Source organism: Gigantopelta aegis, chromosome 2, assembly GCF_016097555.1.
Source record: "Gigantopelta aegis isolate Gae_Host chromosome 2, Gae_host_genome, whole genome shotgun sequence".
Taxonomy (NCBI): Eukaryota; Metazoa; Mollusca; class Gastropoda; order Neomphalida; family Peltospiridae; genus Gigantopelta; species Gigantopelta aegis.
In genome coordinates, this window is record NC_054700.1 from 30,286,400 (window position 1) to 30,306,331 (window position 19,932).

Sequence of the window (19,932 nt, forward strand, 5' to 3'; positions counted from 1 at the left end):
ACATATCAACTAATGTTAAAACTACTGAAAAATAAAACTACAAGCATTTAATTAAACTAATCTAATATAATTTTGCAAACATTTATTTGACTTGGATAATCAGAAAAAAATTCCACATGATGTATACTTTGCAAATTAAATATTATATTCTTTAAACAAATTAACTACTGAAATCAAAATTAGTTAAACAAATTTTGATATGAACATTTATATAATATTATATAATAACAAAACTAACATATTTTCAAGAATTTAACAATTACATCAAAATATTTAGGAAACAAAAATGAACATGGAAAATTAAGATCCCTTCATGTACATATAGTATTAATCCGGCATGCACCTATTTACTGCTAAATGATCTTAAGAGTTCGTTTTGTTTAATGACACCACTAGAGCCCACTGATTTATTAATAATCGGCTATTGGATGTCAAACATTTTGGTAATTCTGACATATAGTCTTAGAGATGAAACCCGCTGCATTTTTCCGTTAGCAGCAACGGAACCTTTATATGCACCATCAGACAGCATAGCACATACCACAGCCTTTGATATACCAGTCGTGGTACCTTGGCTACAGCGAGAAATAGCCCAGTGGACCCATCAACGGGAATCGATCCCAAACCGACCGCACATCGAGCAAGCGGTTTACCACTGGGTTACATCCTACTCCTGAAATATCTTAAATACATGTACAGTGCATGTTTAAATGTGGAGACACTACATGAAAACATATACACATATTACCAATCTAATTATTGATTATCATTATTATGACTAAAGTTGAGAACAATAACTTTGATGTGACAATAACAGTGTGGTCTTTGTCAAACATTTCACGTGTAACGATATTAATATAATCTTACCTTCAAGAAAATACTATAATCCCACTGGTGATTTACACTGAGACATACAAAACCCTTATACCTAGCATATTACGCTGAGTCAAATTCTAGCTCTTATTGTATATTCTGCCTGTATTTTTCAACTGTTTGCTGTTACCCCAAGTAATGCTGGAGCAATAAATAGATTAAAAACAACTATCATAGTTAATCATTATTATTTTAACTATAAAATATGTCTATTATCATTTATTGTGTTATCTATTTACTTACATTCATTTTGGATATATTTCTCATATTTTAATTGATATCTCTTTTAGACAGATGTTGATGGAACTATTTTTATTAAACCATCAATGTTTTTTTTTCCCCTGTGTTCATGTCAACTGAAGGCCTAACCGTTATGGTCTGACATTATGTTAGTTAACATGTCAGCAAGATAAATTTGTTGTAGAAGCAAATGGATTTTTATGTACCATCTGGGTATTTGGCTGAAGGTGAAGTGTAACAGAGCATGCCAAGGGTACATAAAAACTCATTTATCTTTTGTGGCGAGTCTACAAATAGAATTACCATTTCTTCTGGGAATTTGTTCCCAAAACATGTATTTTCTTGATAAAAGTAATTTTGGTACAAAATATATATATTAAAATTGTCTTAAAAATTATCTAAAAATCCCAACATTTCATTTAAAAACTTTAAACTTCCTCTCCTCAGGGGAATAAAATACAAATGAAAATAGGGGGAAGTAATTTTGATATGACAGTGTAATTTCCGTACATAAATACTGGAATGTACTTTTTACATGTAATTCCTTACTCAGCTGTATTAAACTTGCATTAATCCTAATCCTAATCCTAGTGATGATGCTAGGCATGCCAAGATGATGGGTATTTTAAATGGATCAGGTTGAAAAGTTAGTCACAATGCTGTTGCACTACACATGCTGAACGTTATGATAATTAGTGAAGATAGGCATCATCCACTACAGTATAACAGCTGGAGTCGGGGACATGCCTTCTCATGCCTAGTATAGGTTCATGCACGTACTGACATATAAATACAACTCAAAAAATCATTTAATTATGTCTCTGCTTTCATCACTCAAAACCACACTATAACACTAACACAAGATCAACCGAACATGTATACAAGACGATGATGCTCTGCTATGACTGGAGGAAATTCCACAGCAATCTAGTACTAATCATCAACAACATATTAAGAGGTGCATTAGTATTTTTAAATGCCCTGTAGGTGATACTAAACATTATTCTCAGCCAACAGTGGAGGAAATTACTTAGATGTGTAGTACCAGTAGTCAACGACATAGTAACAGACGCATTAGAACAGTCAAACTTCGACAACTCAAACCTCAATCTCTCAAAAACTTTGATCTCTCAAACTGAATAAAGTGATGGTCCTGGCCATTTTATTTCAACTTATTTTCGTGCTTATATCCTATTAAGGTTCAAGCATGCTGTTCTGGGAACATACCTCAGCTATCTGAGGCTGTCTGTCTAGGACAGAGGGTTAATTGTTAGTTGGTTAGTGAGAGAGAAGAGGGTGTAGTGGTCTTACACCTACCCACTGAGTTGTTAAACTCGCTCTGGGTTGGAGCCAGTACCGGGCTGCGAACCCTGTACCTACCAGCCTTATGTCTGATGGCTTAACCATGACGCCACTGAGGCCAACCTCAGTAAACAGGAATTCCCTCAAAAGTCCCAGCCAAATTGCTACACAGACTAGTAATGACAGACTTTAAAGACTCAAACCTCGACAACTAAACAACCTCAATCTCTCAAATTAATTCTTTGTGTGGAGTGATCAAGCTATCGTTGTAGAATGTATTTAAAATAAAAATTAATTGTCAGCCAAGTGAAGCCGAGCCAAGTGAAGCATGGGTATCTTGATTAATCTTGACTGTCGAACTTCCAGGAAATAATTACACAATAATGGAACCTAAGGGAACAAAATAACTCTTTGTGTACGTATTGGGTTATCAGTCTTTTTTACCTAGCAGAGAAACCTTGTTACATAATTACAGACACAGTCTGGTTAACTTCAAAGAACAGTTGTACTAATTACTGGAGAAAACACAAACCATGTAATATGTTATGTTCTGACAGCTGTAAATTATATCAACTTTCTTCCTGTTATTTATATATGCATGTATATGCTTCCTGATTTTGTTTCTGGTTTTTTTCTGCCATGTATATAAAACATATGTATTTTAAATGTATCAGAGTTATTTCTTTGCTTTTGTTCTTCACTTCTAAAGCTTTACAATATACAAAAGGAATACACCATAGGCGTCAGAAGATGTCAGCAGCTGGGGGTGGGGTGGCAATTATATATTAAAGGGACATTCCCGAGTTTGCTGCAATTTTAAAGATGTTATCAACTAACAGACACTTTTTAACGATTGTAATTACATATCAAATATATTTTCCTGTAGAACATTTTAGTGGCTGTATATTAAACGTGTTTCTGATCGTTCAAATATTTGTATTAGGTTAAATTTTATTGTATTTCCTAAAATATGTTTTTCTCGTATGTACAAAATTATTTGAACACAAACTCCAGTTTGGGCTTCTTACAAATATTAAGACGACCTAAAACCCATTGAATATATAGATACTGATATTCTAAACAAGAAAATATATTTAATATGTAAGTTTAATCGTAAAAATAGTTTATTTGTCTGAATCATTTTACAATGCAGCAAACTCAGGAATGTCCCTTTAATACACCTTTCAATTGGGGGGCACAGTTTTGGGGTTGCGGGTGGGTGTGGGGGATGTACAGCACACGTTTCTTACAATACCAAATGAAATCATATAACTGTAATGCAGTTTTAATTCGGAGGCGTGCCACATGAATTTCAAACTTTAACTACAGTGAAACCTCTCAAGACCGGACCCTCTGTAAACAGGAATTCACTTTAAAAAAAAAAGAGGACATTTTACAGAGTCCCTTTTTAAAAACTAGTACAGAACTTAACCTCTCTAAACCAGATCCCTCTTAAAACTGGATATTTTTATTGGTCCCAAAGGTGTCCAGTTTAGAGGGGTTTCACTGTATTTCATCGTCCCCCTTCAATTTGGAATTACTGAAGGTTAACTGTATTTCCAGATGTCCTGCAAAATCAATGGCAGTTTCCAGAGACCTGTCCTACAACATTATAACATTAATGTACACAGAGTCAAAATTAATAGCCCAATCATGGTTAGAATTAATAGCCCAATCACCATTTAATGATAGCTTGCTTTTTGTGTATATACCTCGAGCTATATATAAATATATGCCATTTGGTTTTTAACAACAGATTATTGGACAGGTGCTAAAATCAAACATTACTAAAAGAAAGAAATGGCATTCATGAATACTTTTTAACATGCCCTTAATCCATACCATGCAATTTTAACTTTCTGTGCAATCAGGTCAGGAAGTTGAACCATGCACACAACTGACTGAACTTGTACCTTGTAAACAAGTACCGTATTTTACTAAATATAAGCTCCTATTTTTGTGATGTGGTTTATATAACGGTGCAGTTTATATGTGACTTTTACTTGAGTTTCACATGTTTAATACACCTTTTTTATTAAAAGAACTTTGTTGCATTAAATAAACTCACTGTTATTTTCGTCAATGTATACACGAAACTGGGAGTATACAACAATGTAAAAACAAACACAATATTCCAATATATCGAAAGTACGTGTTTGATGTCACTGACATTTGTTACTCAATGCATTATGCAGGTCATTACTGGTGTTTGAACATATAATTATACAGAAGTTTGTTTTGTTTAATGATACCACTAGAGCACATTGATTTATTAATCATCGGCTATTGGATGTGAAACATTTGGAATTTTGACATTCAGTCTTAGAGATGAAACCTGCTACATTTTTCCATTAGTAGCAAGGGATCTTTTATGTGCACCATCCCACAGACAGGATAGCACATGCCACGACCTTTGATATACCAGTCGTGGTGCACTGGCTTGAACGAGAAATAGTCCAATGGGCCCCACCGATAAGGATTGTTCCAAAACTGACCACACATCAAGTGAGTGCTTTACCACTGGGCTACACTCAGCTCCATATATTTATACAAATGACACAGTGACTGTCACAATAGTTATACACAATCATTTGTGACTTCGACGAGTCGAATTTGTTAGAAGTATGCATGGCCCAATGTTCATTAATAATTTTAAAAAATCAACAATACAGTAGAAAAACAATATTGAGAAATTTTGAACTTATCAGGTCCTCTCGGTTTGAGATATTTTAGTGATGGCCACAAAAATTGTGCATGCATCAAAGATTACATGCACATGATTACAGAAATGTATTAGTGTAAAAAATTACTACATTTTTCATATATATAAAAACACAAAACATAAAGGCCAGAGCCTTCCTGTACCCTTTATTGGAAGCTTCAAATTTAAAGTCAATATCCAAAGATATCAAATATTACACAAAATAGCAGAGCCAACACAAGTTGAATCAGCAAATTAATGAAATAATGACCTACATTTGTTTTCTCATGCAGGTCTATTATTGGCCAAAATCCCAATAATGATCAGTTTGTTTTGTTTAACGACACCACTAGAGCACATTGATTTATTAATCATCGGCTATTGGATGTCAAACATTTGGTAATTCAGATATATAGTCTTAGAGAGGAAACCAGCTATATTCTTCAATTAGTAGTAAGGGATCTTTTATATGCACCATTGCACAGATAGCACATACCACAGGCTTTGGTATACCAGTCATGGTACACTGGCTGGAATGAGAAATAGACCAATGGGCCAACGAGGATCAATGCTAGACCAACCGCACATCAAGCGAGCGTGCTACCACTGGGCTACATCCCGCCGCTAAATACCAACAAGTCAGTATCCAAAGCTGTCAAATATTACACAACACAGCAGAGCCAGCAGGAGCACAATCAGACAATGATCTACATTTGTTTTCTCAGCCCGTGCAGGTTCTAGTTTTGGCAGCAATCCCAATAATAAAGAAATGATAAGTGCAGTTTAATTTCGAGACACATATATTATAGCCCTAAAGCATAAATCTATGGCAGATACCTGTACATATATGCATGTGTTTAGTAATGTGCAGCTCACCAACTGCTAATAATAGTTTTACTAACACTGAACCCATAAGGCTGGTAGGTATAGGGTTCGTACCCCGGTACCGGCTCCCACCCAGAGCGAATTTTAATGACTCAGTGGGTAGGTGTAAGACCACTACATCCTCTCCTTTAACACTAACCACTAATAACTAAACCACTGTCCTGAACTGACAGCCTAGATAGCGGAGGTGTGTGCCCAGGACAGTGTGCTTGAACCTTAATTGAATATAAGCACGAAAACAAGTTGAAATGAAATGAGGGCTGAACTACTGTACCGTAAATTGTAAATTGTGGCTTATAAAATGGTGCAACTTATTTGTGATCAGGATAGTGGGTTATTTAAAGGTGTGTATAGTCTGCAAAATATGGTATACATCACTTTAGTCCACGAGACCACACATCTGCAACATCAAATGAGCATGTCATTTAAGCCATTCTAACCTGATACTAGTGATAGTAATGGTAGTAATGAACTGAGATGGAATCCTACGGAAATGATCAGAAATGAGAAATCACAGATTACACATTTAACACATCAGTATTTCTGACAGAAAGATATTTTTGGGTATGGCGTTACGAATTGATTATTTGCAATGTGTGTGCGAAATGCAACCGCAGTCAATACGGAGTATCCGAGGCCTTTCCAGAAATAAAATGGTTAGGTTTAGAGTTAGGGTTAAGAAAATCATACAGTAATGATAAGAGTCATTAATTCTGTCAAAAGGTCAACATAAAAAAATAAAATCTGCAAAAATAATTGGTTATGCGCCATACCCATTTTATCCTCTGGCAGAAACCCTGCACTAATTTATCATGTTTAATTTTAATGCCAGTCATCCACAGCTGAGAATTTATAGGTTGAATCATTCAGGTTGGATTTGAAAGGATCCTGTCAGTTTGGGTTATTAGATTTGTTAAACATGCCTAATCATTTAATCTTCTTTTTTTTTCACTTAAAAATATAAAATATTTGTTAATTTGGCAGTCATGTTAAAAAAAGTTAATTGGATAATGGATTGGGTTGGAGAATGCACTCAAAAGTATGGATTTATGAAAAATAATTAACTCGCCTCTTTGAGCCTTGTGAATATTTTTTTTCCAATAATCTATCTGGACATAGAGAAAACTATTTTGTTTGTAAATTGGCCTAATTTCTCCCATTTCCATGACTCAGTATTATGGCACCTTTATTTTATATGCAGTAAATTTTACATATCTTACAGAGGATACACATTTTTTGTTTTACATTTTTCAAACTTCAACTTTACTTTTTCTCTATATTTACAAAAAATAAAAAAATAAAACAAAGATATACAAAAAACACACCCAGACATCAATATCCCCCCCCCCCCCCCACACACACACACACTGAAATAAAAACCACACTGAACCATTAGATTGATATATGTAAATGCATGTGTACAAAGCTTTGGGAAGTTATCTTGAACGGTTTTGAAGTTGCATGTGTTCCAGAAACAGTGAATAAAACAGTACATTTGGCTATTTGTTTCCATGACAACATAAATAAAAATAGCAAAGATGCCTTACTAGACCACATGGTTGATAATGTGTGCTTATTGTGAATGGTTTTCAATTTGTACTCAAACTTGAATTTGGCTGCATATCAAAATCGTCAATATAGTTTTGGATCTGGCTTAGAGCCTGGTTTGATTGGTGTTACTTTGTCTACTGTTTCTACAGGTCGAGTTTCTCCACAAACAATTCTCGTCACAGCGATAACACTATTAACAGATTGGAGTTCTTCAGTCCACAGTCTAATCAGCTCTGATGATGATGATGTTCTATTTTAAATACAACACAAAACAATAATCGATATGGTGATGAGGAATGACAGGTGTGTGGCACACAAGAGACAAGCACCTATCATGGTTGGAGAGACAAGGACTGGGATGTGGAGGTGGACAGCGAAAGAAGTTGAAAGATAGAAGGAGATGCCAGATCGGGAAGAAATGAGATGTACTTCAAAGGAGTGAAAGGAAAGGGGGCAGTGGGATGAAAACCCCCCCCCCCAACTAAAAACAACTAAAAACAATAATCTATATTGTACACAGATGTTTAGACAGTATGTTAAGAAGGGATACATGCTTATAGGCGGTTCTGTGATTTTATTGGATGGATGGAGTGAAACAGACAATTTCTGGGATTCACCTCTCTATGTATGGTCATCTTTGACCCATCTATATATATACTGTGGGGGTCATCTTTGACCCATCTATACATATACTGTGGGGCCATCTTTGACCCATCTATACATATACTGTGGGGTCATCTTTGACCCATCTATACATATACTGTGGGGCCATCTTTGACCCATCTATACATATACTGTGGGGCCACCTGTGACCCATCTATACATATACAGAGGGTGGGTGCCTTTGACCCATCAATACATATAATGTGGGGTCATCTTTGACCCATCTATACATATACTGTGGGGCCATCTTTGACCCATCTATACATATACTGTGGGGCCATCTTTGACCCATCTATACATATACTGTGGGGCCATCATTGACCCATCTATACATATACTGTGGGGCCATCTTTGACCCATCTATACATATACTGTGGGGGTCATCTGTGACCCATCTATACATATACAGAGGGTGGGTGCCTTTGACCAAAACATGGAACAAATTTATTAAGATTCTGATAATTTTACGCCGTTTGTCCGAAACCTCTGAACCCTATTTACATAAGTAATCCACAGGTTAAAAAAACAAACTAAAATAAATTGCTGCATTGTCATCACTACAGTGTCCCTTAGAAAAGCCCAGATCTACTACACAATGGGTAAACAGCGGTTGATCTCATTCTGAAGAACATGCAGCCAAACAGTAGTTAGGAAACATTTTCTAAATTGTCAACATTTTCGTTAGTGGACAAGAACCAATCTTAAAAGTTTTAGAACAATGTGGCAATCTAACAAATGCATACGTAGCAAGTCGCGACAATACTAAACAAAATGTTTCCTCGCCGTGCCATCACAAGTATAGGAAATGCAAAAATGTTACTTGCAAGTAAAACACAGCATGCCAAGTCTAATAACAAACCATACGGGTAGTCGAACAGCCATTCATACTGAATCTCCAAAAGTAACTCATTAAGGTACATTCACTGTGTGACTTGTAGTAACGACATGTGGAACGCAATTTCATATGTTAATTGCACCAAGGTTTGCACTGATACATAATACATTAATACATAAATTGTATCTAAAATATATTAGACATTATCCATTTTAAACTGTATACAAAATAAATATCTTAATTCATAACTTAATAATTATAGTTGCTACAGTAAAATAACCAACTAAGAAAAGTGCCATAAAATGTTGTCAAACATTTTGATATAGATTTTGCTTGTTATTTATCTTTAAAAGCATTTACATTTTATCTTACTGCATGATAAAGTTACGTTATTGTGAGGTCATGTATTAGAAGAAACAGAATGTAATCTAAATGTTCCTTCTCATTCAACTGTCACGACATTCTTGCAATATGATTCATGTGTTATAAATCGTTACTTCAAGTCACACATTGTGAAGACACCTTCAGGCTATGGAATCCTACACAAACTCAAGATGCATCAAGAGCGAAAGAAAAGCGGTTGCCAAATCGTATACTAAAACAGAAAATAATAATGATTGCAATGTCACAAAACAATTACATGTACCAATAGCTTAATTATTTGTTAATTAACTTAGCCTTTCTTAGAAGGAACAAGTCAAAATATGCTAATTATTATACATGGTTTTCTATTGCTTGTAAAGTAAGTTGGTCAACGTTAAACATACTGTAGGCCTCGTGCAGTACCGGCTCCCACCCACAGTGAGTTTTCACGACACAAGGAAATGTTTTATTCAACGACTCACTCAACACATTTTATTTACGGTTATATGCGTCAGACATATGGTTAAGGACCACACAGATACTGAGAGAGGACACCTGCTGTCATCACTTCATGGGCTACTCTTTTCGATTAGCAGTAAGGGATCTTTTATATATGCATTTAATGGCACAATGGCAAGGTGTAAGGCCACTACACCAACTTCTCTCGTACTAACCACGGACAGCTAAGCCTGTTCTGTATACACAGATCAGATAGGTGAGGAATGTGTGTAGAACAGAGTGGTTGAACCTTCAGTGAAAATAAGCAGGAAAATTAATGAAAACTAAGAAATGAAAACATTACTATTTATACAGGAAAGAAAGAAATGATTTATTTAACGACACACTCAACACATTTTAATTACTGATATATGGTGTCAGACATTATGTTTACGGACAGCCGAGAGAATTAGAGAGGAAACCCAGTGCCACCACTCGATGGGCTGCACTTTTCACTTAGCAGCAAAACATCTTTTATATGCACGATCCTACAAACAGGATAGTTCATAGCACAGCCTTTGTTACACCAGCAGTGGAGCATTGGCTAACATGAGAAATATAGTAGCCCAGGGTTCACTCTTAGACTGGCCACACATCAGGCAAACACTTTATATTAAAAAAAAAAAAAAAACTTTACCCCTGGGGCTACGTTCTGCCCCTGTTTATAAATGTTTGAACTGATTATATTTTAACTTTAGTGTTGTACTGTGTAAATGGCTTTTTAACTCCAGAGGTCGCTACATACGTGTAGTGTGAACAAGTGTTCTTTCTGGGGTCAGGGACGTAGCCCAGTGATTGGTCTAGGATTGATCCCCGTCGATAGGCCCATTGGGCTATTACTCATTCAAACCAAATGCACAACAACTGGTATATCAAAGGCTGTGGTATGTGCTATTCTGTCTGTGGAATGGTGCATATAATAGATCCCTTGCTACTAATGGAAAAATGTAGCAGGTTTCCTCTCTATGACTATGTCAAAATGACTATATGTTTGACATCCAACAGCAGATGATTAATAAATCAATGTGCTCTAGTGGTGTCGTTAAACAAAACAAACTTTTCTGGGGTCAGTGAGAAACAAATACTGGTACAGCATGAAGCTTTGTTATCTGGACACTTTTGATGAAAAATAATAATATACATAAATTAAATATTGCTTTGTCTTACAATCAATATGGAATTTATTAACATGTTGAATAATTTAATGTAACAAATTACAGTGTCCCACCAGGTGTAAAATTATTAACAAACAATTTCCAACTTAGTTTAAAATTGAATTCACATCCTCTGTCAATTTGGTATTAAATATTTTAATGCAGAACCCCTGAAAAACAAATATTGTGAAAACCAAGACTTATGCTTGTAGTCTAGATAATTGTGAGCCTGGATTTAATCCTTATAATAAATATATAACATATATTTTTGGTACTGTCTAGCAATAATATAAGAATTCTTAGTTTGAAATATAGTGACTTAAAACGCTTTATAAGCTCGAGTCCAGAAGATTTACTGTAAGTAACATCTACTACAAATTTTGGGGGTTTTTCTTCTGTAAAACCACACATTTGTTTTACAATTAGGTGTACACTGTATTACATTAACAATATAATTACATTTTTTATATGCACAGCAATACTCGCATGAAGTACATAATTATTATCAAGCCAATTCATACATGTAGTTTCTAAACCTTTCTTCATTAAACATTTCCCCAAAATATATTTATTTATTTCTCATCATGTGCCATTAAGCAATGACATCCAAATGTAGAATTTGTAACGGCAATACAAAACCGCATTACAAAATACTTACATGAGGTGGCTCCATCTCTTATTTGTAAAATCCACATCCCATAGACGAACCTACCTACGTTGTGTTTTTAGTTTTAATTAATGCGTGATTCCATTTTGTACATTCATCAAAAAGTAACAAAAGAAGGCCAATACTTACATGAGCTTGCTCCGTTTTCTATTTCTAAAATCCACATCCCATAGATGAACTCACCTAGATTGTGTTTTTAAATTTTAATCGATGGGCAATTCCGGTTTGAACACTATTATCAAACAGTACAATACTTACATGAGCTTGCTCCGTTTTCTATTTCTAAAATCCACGTGCCATTAGCGAACTCGCCCCAGTTGTGTGTGGTCATGAAGGCCCAGTTGTTGAAGCCCTCGCGCGAGGTGTCGCGGACGCGCTTCTCCAGCAGGCGAGACCGCGTGCCCCAGGGCGAAGTGAGGAATATCTGGATCTCTCCGCGCCGGCTGGCCGTCATGGTGATTCGCGCCTGCACGTGCTCCAGATACTTGACGCGGTTCCCGCTCCCTACACACCCGTCGGTATACAGAGGAACCGTGATCTTCCCATTCATAGGGATCCTCCTGAAAACAGGCAATGAAATTAATACGATATTAAACGAGCTTCCATTTTATATCATATTTATGTCCCGAGGGAAATAATGTTCAGTTGTCACTCCCAACATACTCGTTAGAATACAGAGGAACCATTATGTTCCCATTCATCAGGATCCTCCTGAAAACAGGCAATAATATTACACACTTACATGTAAAGTTTGGTTTGTTTAACGACACCACTTAAACACAATGAATTATTAATCATCGGCTATTGGATGTCAAACATTTGGTAATTTTGACATATAGTATTAGAAAGGAAACCCGCTACATTTTTCAATTAGTAGCAAGAGATCTTTTATATGCATCATTCTGCAGACAGGATAGGACATTGATATACCAGCCGTGGTGCACTGGCTAGAGTGAGAAATAGCCCAATGGGCCCACTGACAGGGATTGATCCTAGACCAACCACACATCAAGCGAGTGATTTACCACTGGGCTACGTCCCACCCCAACTTACATGTAGTAGAGGCAGCAGGAAGCTTTTTTTTTTTTAAAGATTTTTTTATTACCAACAGCTGCTAACAAGTTTGAAAGTTGATGGCAATTACTATTTAATGTTTGGGAATTGCATGATGATCTCTGTAATGCTTAGTAAATCATGACATGATACTGAACAAACAGAAAGTTAAATCACAACTTCATGGGTCGATTTTATATGTCTGGGTTTCGAAACACCGGGTTATATGAAAACCTAGGTTTAACACCGGGTTATACCAAAACCTAGGGTTAAAACTGGTTTACGTAAAACGCTGAAACACTTGACCAAGACATACACCCGTGGTGCATTTCACATGTGTGTGTTTTACCCGTGTTTCAAAACCACGCTTTTTACATGGGTTACCTGCAGATTTGGAAAGGGACATAAGCGAGGAATAGCTTACACTTCATCTCTTTGTAGTTGAAACTCGTTACCGGTATATTATTAGCATTCGCGTTCCAGATGGGGGATTAGCTACCTCCACCCCCCCCCCCCCCCCCAAATGTGGAGTTAACCTTCACATTCTGTCAAAAATGATGGACATATTTGGGCAAAATGAGCTGGCCTGAAAACGTTTCACCATGTATTTCCATCATTTTACTCACAATATTAGTTATAATCCATGTCAAATGCTTACAGAACCCTACATAGCTGTTGGTAATAATGCAAATATGAATACATGTTTTGTTATTGATATTTCCCTTTAATTCTAACATAATATTAAAAAAACAAAAGATGGGACACGTAAGCCCTGAGGGCACCGAGACAACGTTTGGTCAAATTAAAAAAAATATGGGCCTTTACCACCTTATTCCCCCTTTATTAAGACGAGACAAACACGGAAGTATGTCATTATAAGACTGCAGTCTGTGATAGACGTTTATTGCTTTGATACCGGTGCTAACCAATCAACGTCCAATGCTAGTACTTCCCGTTTTCGTGCAGTTCATACACCATGAAGAAAATGCTTATTATTACTAATTTAGTAAATAACTATATTTATTACCCCAGTGACCACTCATAACAGGGAAAATATTTTCCATATTTTCTCAATGAGAAATATTCTGCAGTGTTGTGACGTACAATATTACTGGATGATTTGACGCTTACAAACCAATGACTTTGTCGGTACTAAATTATCATCATCACAATTTGGCAAACACACAAAATGACATCATGTACTTTGATGAGTTTGTGTTCACTCCTGTTTTAATGTTAAATTTATAACAAAATGTAATTTTAACACAAATCATTATTTATATTCTTAGCAGAATAACGATAACTTTTGTTTTTAAAAATGATCTGTGAACGTGATTAAAATGCAAAGTTAAAGCAATACACAGAACAGTGTGTAAACTGGTTTACATTGTTTCTATAGGCTACATGTACGTGCATGTGTGTCTAAAATAAAGGCGTTTATAGAAAAAGTAGCTGGGGTAATAAATAGAATAACAAACTCGGGAGCAGTTATTATCAAATTATCAAACCCCGTCCCCGCCACCCTTTATTTGCTACTGTAATGGGTTCAAAATTGTGTCTAAAAATACGTTAACATTTCATGGCTCTGCGATACCGACATAAAACACGATTTTGTTGCCGAAATTATCCATAAAGAAAAGCTACATGTACTTTGAGCAAACCCAGCGAAAAACCACCTCCATGGCAGGTTTAAACAAGCAATACAATTGTAACCCAGTGTTAAACTAGGGTTATTGAAAAACAGACATGTGAAATGCACAGTAAACAAGACCCAGGGTTTAACCTAGGGTTAACCCATATGTTTCCAAAACCCACCGATAACCCAGACATATGAAATCGACCCCATGTGTTTCTGAGGGTGTAATAAAAACAACAACTTTGAGCTGGTACAATCTATATAGTAGCCAGACAGTACTTTGTTGTTTTTTCATACAAAATGTGTACAGAATATTAAGAAAGAAAGAAAGAAGTGTTTTATTTAATGACGCACTCAACACATTTTTTATTTACGGTTATATGGCGTCAGACATATGGTTAAGAACCACACAGATTTTGAGAGGAAACCCGCTGTCGCCACTACATGGGCTACTCTTCCGATTAGCAGCAAGGGATCTTTTATTTGCGCTTCCCACAGGCAGGATATGGATCACTGGTTGGTGCAAGTGGTTTACACCTACCCATTGAGCCTTGCGGAGCACTCACTCAGGGTTCGGAGTCGGTATCTGGATTAAAAATCCCATGCCTCAACTTGGATCCGAACCCAGTGCCTACCAGCCTGTAGACCGATGGCCTGCCACAACGCCACCGAGGCCGGTAGAATATTAAGAAGTAAGTGTTTAATGTTTAGTGTTTAATGTAAAACAGAACAGCATCTAAAAGTAATTTTTGTGTACTTAACCCAATTTTGACACCCCAAAAATGGGGATAGTACCTTTTTAAAAAATCTAACTACACATATTTGTTATTACAGCAAAAAACGAGGGGATTATGCTTTGAAATAAAATCTTTTTAACAAAAATAAATAAGAAAAACTCTCAGAATGTTCCTTCATGAATTGCTTCCCTGTGAACGTCTATTTCATTCTGGTTTTGATCCAGCCAAAAAACATACTGTACTATAATATAAATATGGTTTGAAACAATTTGTTAAAACAACATATGCTTGCATTTAAAAGCAGACTAATAAAAACAAATGTCTACGTCTTACAGGTAAGAAAATGTGGAATTAGTCGGTAAAGTGATTCTAAGTACTTTTGTAACAAGAAATTCGAGTTAAAATATTACCATATTTTCCAGCCTATTACATGCATTGGTACATAACCAGCACCCCTTGTTTTCAGGCCAAGTTCTGAACTACATCTGTACATAAACTGCTCCTTGTTTTCAGGCCAAGTTCTGAACTACATCTGTACATAAACTGATCCTTGTTTTCAGGCCAAGTTCTGAACTACATCTGTACATAAACTGCTCCTTGTTTTCAGGCCAAGTTCTGAACTACATCTGTACATAAACTGATCCTTGTTTTCAGGCCAAGTTCTGAACTACATCTGTACATAAACTGATCCTTGTTTTCAGGCCAAGTTCTGAACTACATCTGTACATAAACTGATCCTTGTTTTCAGGCCAAGTTCTGAACTACATCTGTACATAAACTGATCCTTGTTTTCAGGCCAAGTTCTGAACTACATCTGTACATAAACTGATCCTTGTTTTCAGGCCAAGTTCTGAACTACATCTGTACATAAACTGATCCTTGTTTTCAGGCCAAGTTCTGAACTACATCTGTACATAAACTGATCCTTGTTTTCAGGCCAAGTTCTGAACTACATCTGTACATAAACTGATCCTTGTAGCTTGTAAAGTTTGTTTTGTTTAACGACACCACTAGACCTTTAAATAAGCTGCGGTTAAAACCAAGCCAAAACTTAATTACAGTCAATTATTTTTTTTGTATTTAATAATAATAGAAAGATCCATTCTCCCTTAAATTTAATCAATAAATAATAGAACTAGTTTGACCTATTATAACTGTTATAAGCCATTGTGTCATCATGTGACTTTTTACCAGTTATATCTGATATAAGCCATTGTGTAATCATGCGACTATTTTTACCAGTTATATCTGATATAAGCCATTGTGTCATCATGCGACTATTTTTAACCAATTATACCTGATATAAGCCATTGTGTAATCATGCGACTATTTTTACCAGTTACATCCGATATAAGCCATTGTGTAATCATGAGACTATTTTTACCAGTTATATCTGATATAAGCCATTGTGTAATCATGCAACTATTTTTACCAGTTATATCTGATATAAGCCATTGTGTAATCATGCAACTATTTTTACCTGTTATACCTGTTATAAGCCATTGTGTCATCATGTGACTATTTTTACCTATTATACCTGTTATAAGCCATTGTGTCATTATGTGACAATGTTTACCTATTATACCTGTTATAAGCCATTGTGTCATTATGTGACAATGTTTACTTATTATACCTGTTATAAGCCATTGTCATCATGTGACTATTTTTACCTATTATACCTGTTATAAGCCATTGTGTCATCATGTAACTATTTTTACCTATTATACCTGTTATAAACCATTGTGTCATCATGTGACTATTTTTACCTATTATACCTGTTATAAGCCATTGTGTCATCATTTGACTATTTTTACCTATTGTTATAAGCTATTGTGTCATCATGCGACTATTTTTAACCTATTATACCTGATATAAGCCATTGTGTCATCATGTGACTATTATCTATTATACCTGTTACAAGCCATTGTGTCATCATGTGACTATTTTTACCTGTTATGCCTGTTATAAGCCATTGTGTCAGCATGTAACTATTTTTACCTATTATGCATGTTATAAGCCATTGTATTATCCTGTGATTATTTTTACTTATTCTAACTGTTACAAGCCACTGTGTCATCATGTGACTATTTTATCTATTATAAGCCACTGTGTGACTATTTTTACCTACTATACCTGTTATAAGCCATTGTGTCATCATGTGACTATTTTTACCTAATCTGTTATAAGCCATTTTGTCATCATGTGACTATTTCTACCTATTACACTTGTTATAAGCCACTGTATCATCATGTGACTATTTTTTTCTATTATACCTATTACAAGCCATTGTGTCATCATGTGACTATTTTTACCTATTATGTGCACGTGAGCGTATTTCACAAATGTGTTGAGCCGGAACAGTGGTCCAGTTTTGGGCCCAGTGCACCATCGCTGCAGCATCCATCAAACCAAACCCAAATGCATGGCTTACTGCAATAAATAAAAATACAACATAAATTACATTCTCATCTTCAGATAAACTTATAACAATGCAAATACATGAAATTCATGAACAATTATAAAATCTTCTAATCTGAAAAGTAAAAAACCCAAACAATTCCCTCATCCCTTCCCGAAAAACCTAACAAGAATAGAATAGAACAAAACAAAAGCACCGGCCTCGGTGGTGTCTTGGTTAAGCCATCGGACATAAGCCTGGTAGGTACAGGGTTTATAGCGCGGTTAACGGCTCCCACCCAAGTTTTAATGACCACTGCACTCTCTTTTCTCTCATTAACCACTAACAACTAATCCACTGTCCTGGACAGACAGCCCAGATAGCTGAGATGTGTGCCCAGAACAGCTTGCTTGACCTGGATATAAGCACGAAAATAAGTTAAAGAAGAAGAAGAAGAAAACAAGCTATAAAAGCATACACACTCTGCAGAGAATGTTTTTTAGATTTATTTTAACCAACACTCCTACTGTGTTTTGCATAAGATAACTGAACACATTTGAGAAAAGTTAAAACTGGAGACAGACAAACAAACCAACAGAATAGAAATAAACATAGGTCTAAACAGTTACCTTAGTAAATTGTTGATGCCATCTGCAAATATTGCCTTTGGAAGGAGCAAGGATGTGTGTGTGTGATTGCCTTTGGAAGGAGTAAGGATGTGTGTGTGATTACCTTTCTTGTTAACCCTGTTGATAACCCAGTCATCGGACAGGAGGTTGTTGGGCATGTGTGTGTGTGTGTGTGTGTGTGTGTGATTACCTTTCTTGTTAACCCTGTTGATAACCCAGTCATCGGACAGGAGGTTGTTGGGTTGTGTGTGTGTGTGTGTGTGTGTGATTACCTTTCTTGTTAACCCCGTTGATGACCCACTCATCTGACAGGAGGTTGTTGGGTTTGGGTGTGTGTGTGTGTGTGTGATTACCTTTCTTGTTAACCTCGCTGATGACCCACTCATCTGACAGGAGGTTGTTGGGTTTGGGTGTGTGTGTGTGTGTGTGATTACCTTTCTTGTTAACCCCGTTGATGACCCACTCATCTGACAGGTGGTTGTTGGGTTTGGGTGGGTGTGTGTGTGATTACCTTTCTTGTTGACCCCGTTGATGACCCACTCATCTGACAGGAGGTTGTTGGGTTTGGGTGGGTGTGTGTGTGATTACCTTTCTTGTTAACCCCGTTGATGACCCACTCATCTGACAGGAGGTTGTTGGGTTTGGGTGGGTGTGTGTGTGTGATTACCTTTCTTGTTAACCTCGCTGATGACCCACTCATCTGACAGGAGGTTGTTGGGTTTGGGTGGGTGTGTGTGTGATTACCTTTCTTGTTAACCCCGTTGATGACCCACTCATCTGACAGGAGGTTGTTGGGTTTGGGTGTGTGTGTGTGTGATTACCTTTCTTGTTAACCTTGTTGATGACCCACTCATCTGACAGGAGGTTGTTGGGTTTGGGTGGGTGTGTGTGTGATTACCTTTCTTGTTAACCTCGTTGATGACCCAGTTGTCTGACAGGAGGTTGTTGGGTTTGTGTGTGTGTGTGTGTGTGCGTGTGTGATTACCTTTCTTGTTGACCCCGTTGATGACCCAGTCATCTGACAGGAGGTTGTTGGGTTTGGCCGTCTCCACAACCAGATGCTGCATATCTCTCCAAGTCAAGTGAGGACTACAAACAAACAAGCAGGCATCACGTACCTATGCATTTCGAGCTACAACAAACACCAGAACCACTCAAACTTATTCATTTGCCATAATTGATAATATAATCTAAATGATGCACATAATGTTTAAAGTAATGGTAAAAAAGCTGTAATGGTCAAACATATTTTTACACTTCCTAAAAACTAGGGTCAGTGGCTTTAAAACATCCAAGGCAGACGGAAAAGAATCACAGCATTAACTAATATTTACTTACTTCAGGTAGAAATCATGATTTAGAAAACAATACAGCAATAAAACATGTCCATGTTTGTGGAATATTAATATGTTATAGGCACACTGATCAAGAAATACAATAGCAACAAAACATATACTAGTATACTTACAGCAGTCTCTGTCTGGATACAGCAGGACACAAAGCTAACATTTTAACAAGTTGGAAAACATGTTTATACAGATGCTGAAGAAAAGTTATATTTAATACCAAACTTATTTTGTTGTACTTGCTATTACAGCAAGTATTTAATGAAAACCTTCTGAGTATGCAGGTTTTATTTGGACCCATTATTATTTTATTTAAAAGTAACTAGTTTCACCGATCAATGGGTGCTCTATGAAAACCTACTTGGCGTGTAGTGCCAGTGCAATAAGACCAGCAGCCAGTG

At 36.3% G+C, this 19,932-nt stretch overlaps 1 protein-coding gene across 2 annotated transcripts in view; it reads right to left on the reverse strand.

Annotated features, from left to right (window-relative positions):
• Positions 1-19,932, reverse strand: part of LOC121383612 (furin-like protease kpc-1) — a 187,387-nt gene that overhangs the window by 33,000 nt on the left and 134,455 nt on the right. For both annotated transcript variants that reach the window (XM_041513706.1, XM_041513711.1), the window contains exons 9-12: positions 19,893-19,932; positions 19,171-19,274; positions 17,471-17,588; positions 11,991-12,292 (exon numbers count right to left, since the gene is read on the reverse strand). The exon at positions 19,893-19,932 is cut by the window's right edge and continues 61 nt beyond it. In XM_041513706.1, the coding sequence (XP_041369640.1) occupies positions 11,991-12,292; positions 17,471-17,588; positions 19,171-19,274; positions 19,893-19,932 (564 nt within the window). The remainder of the gene's footprint in view (positions 1-11,990; positions 12,293-17,470; positions 17,589-19,170; positions 19,275-19,892) is intronic.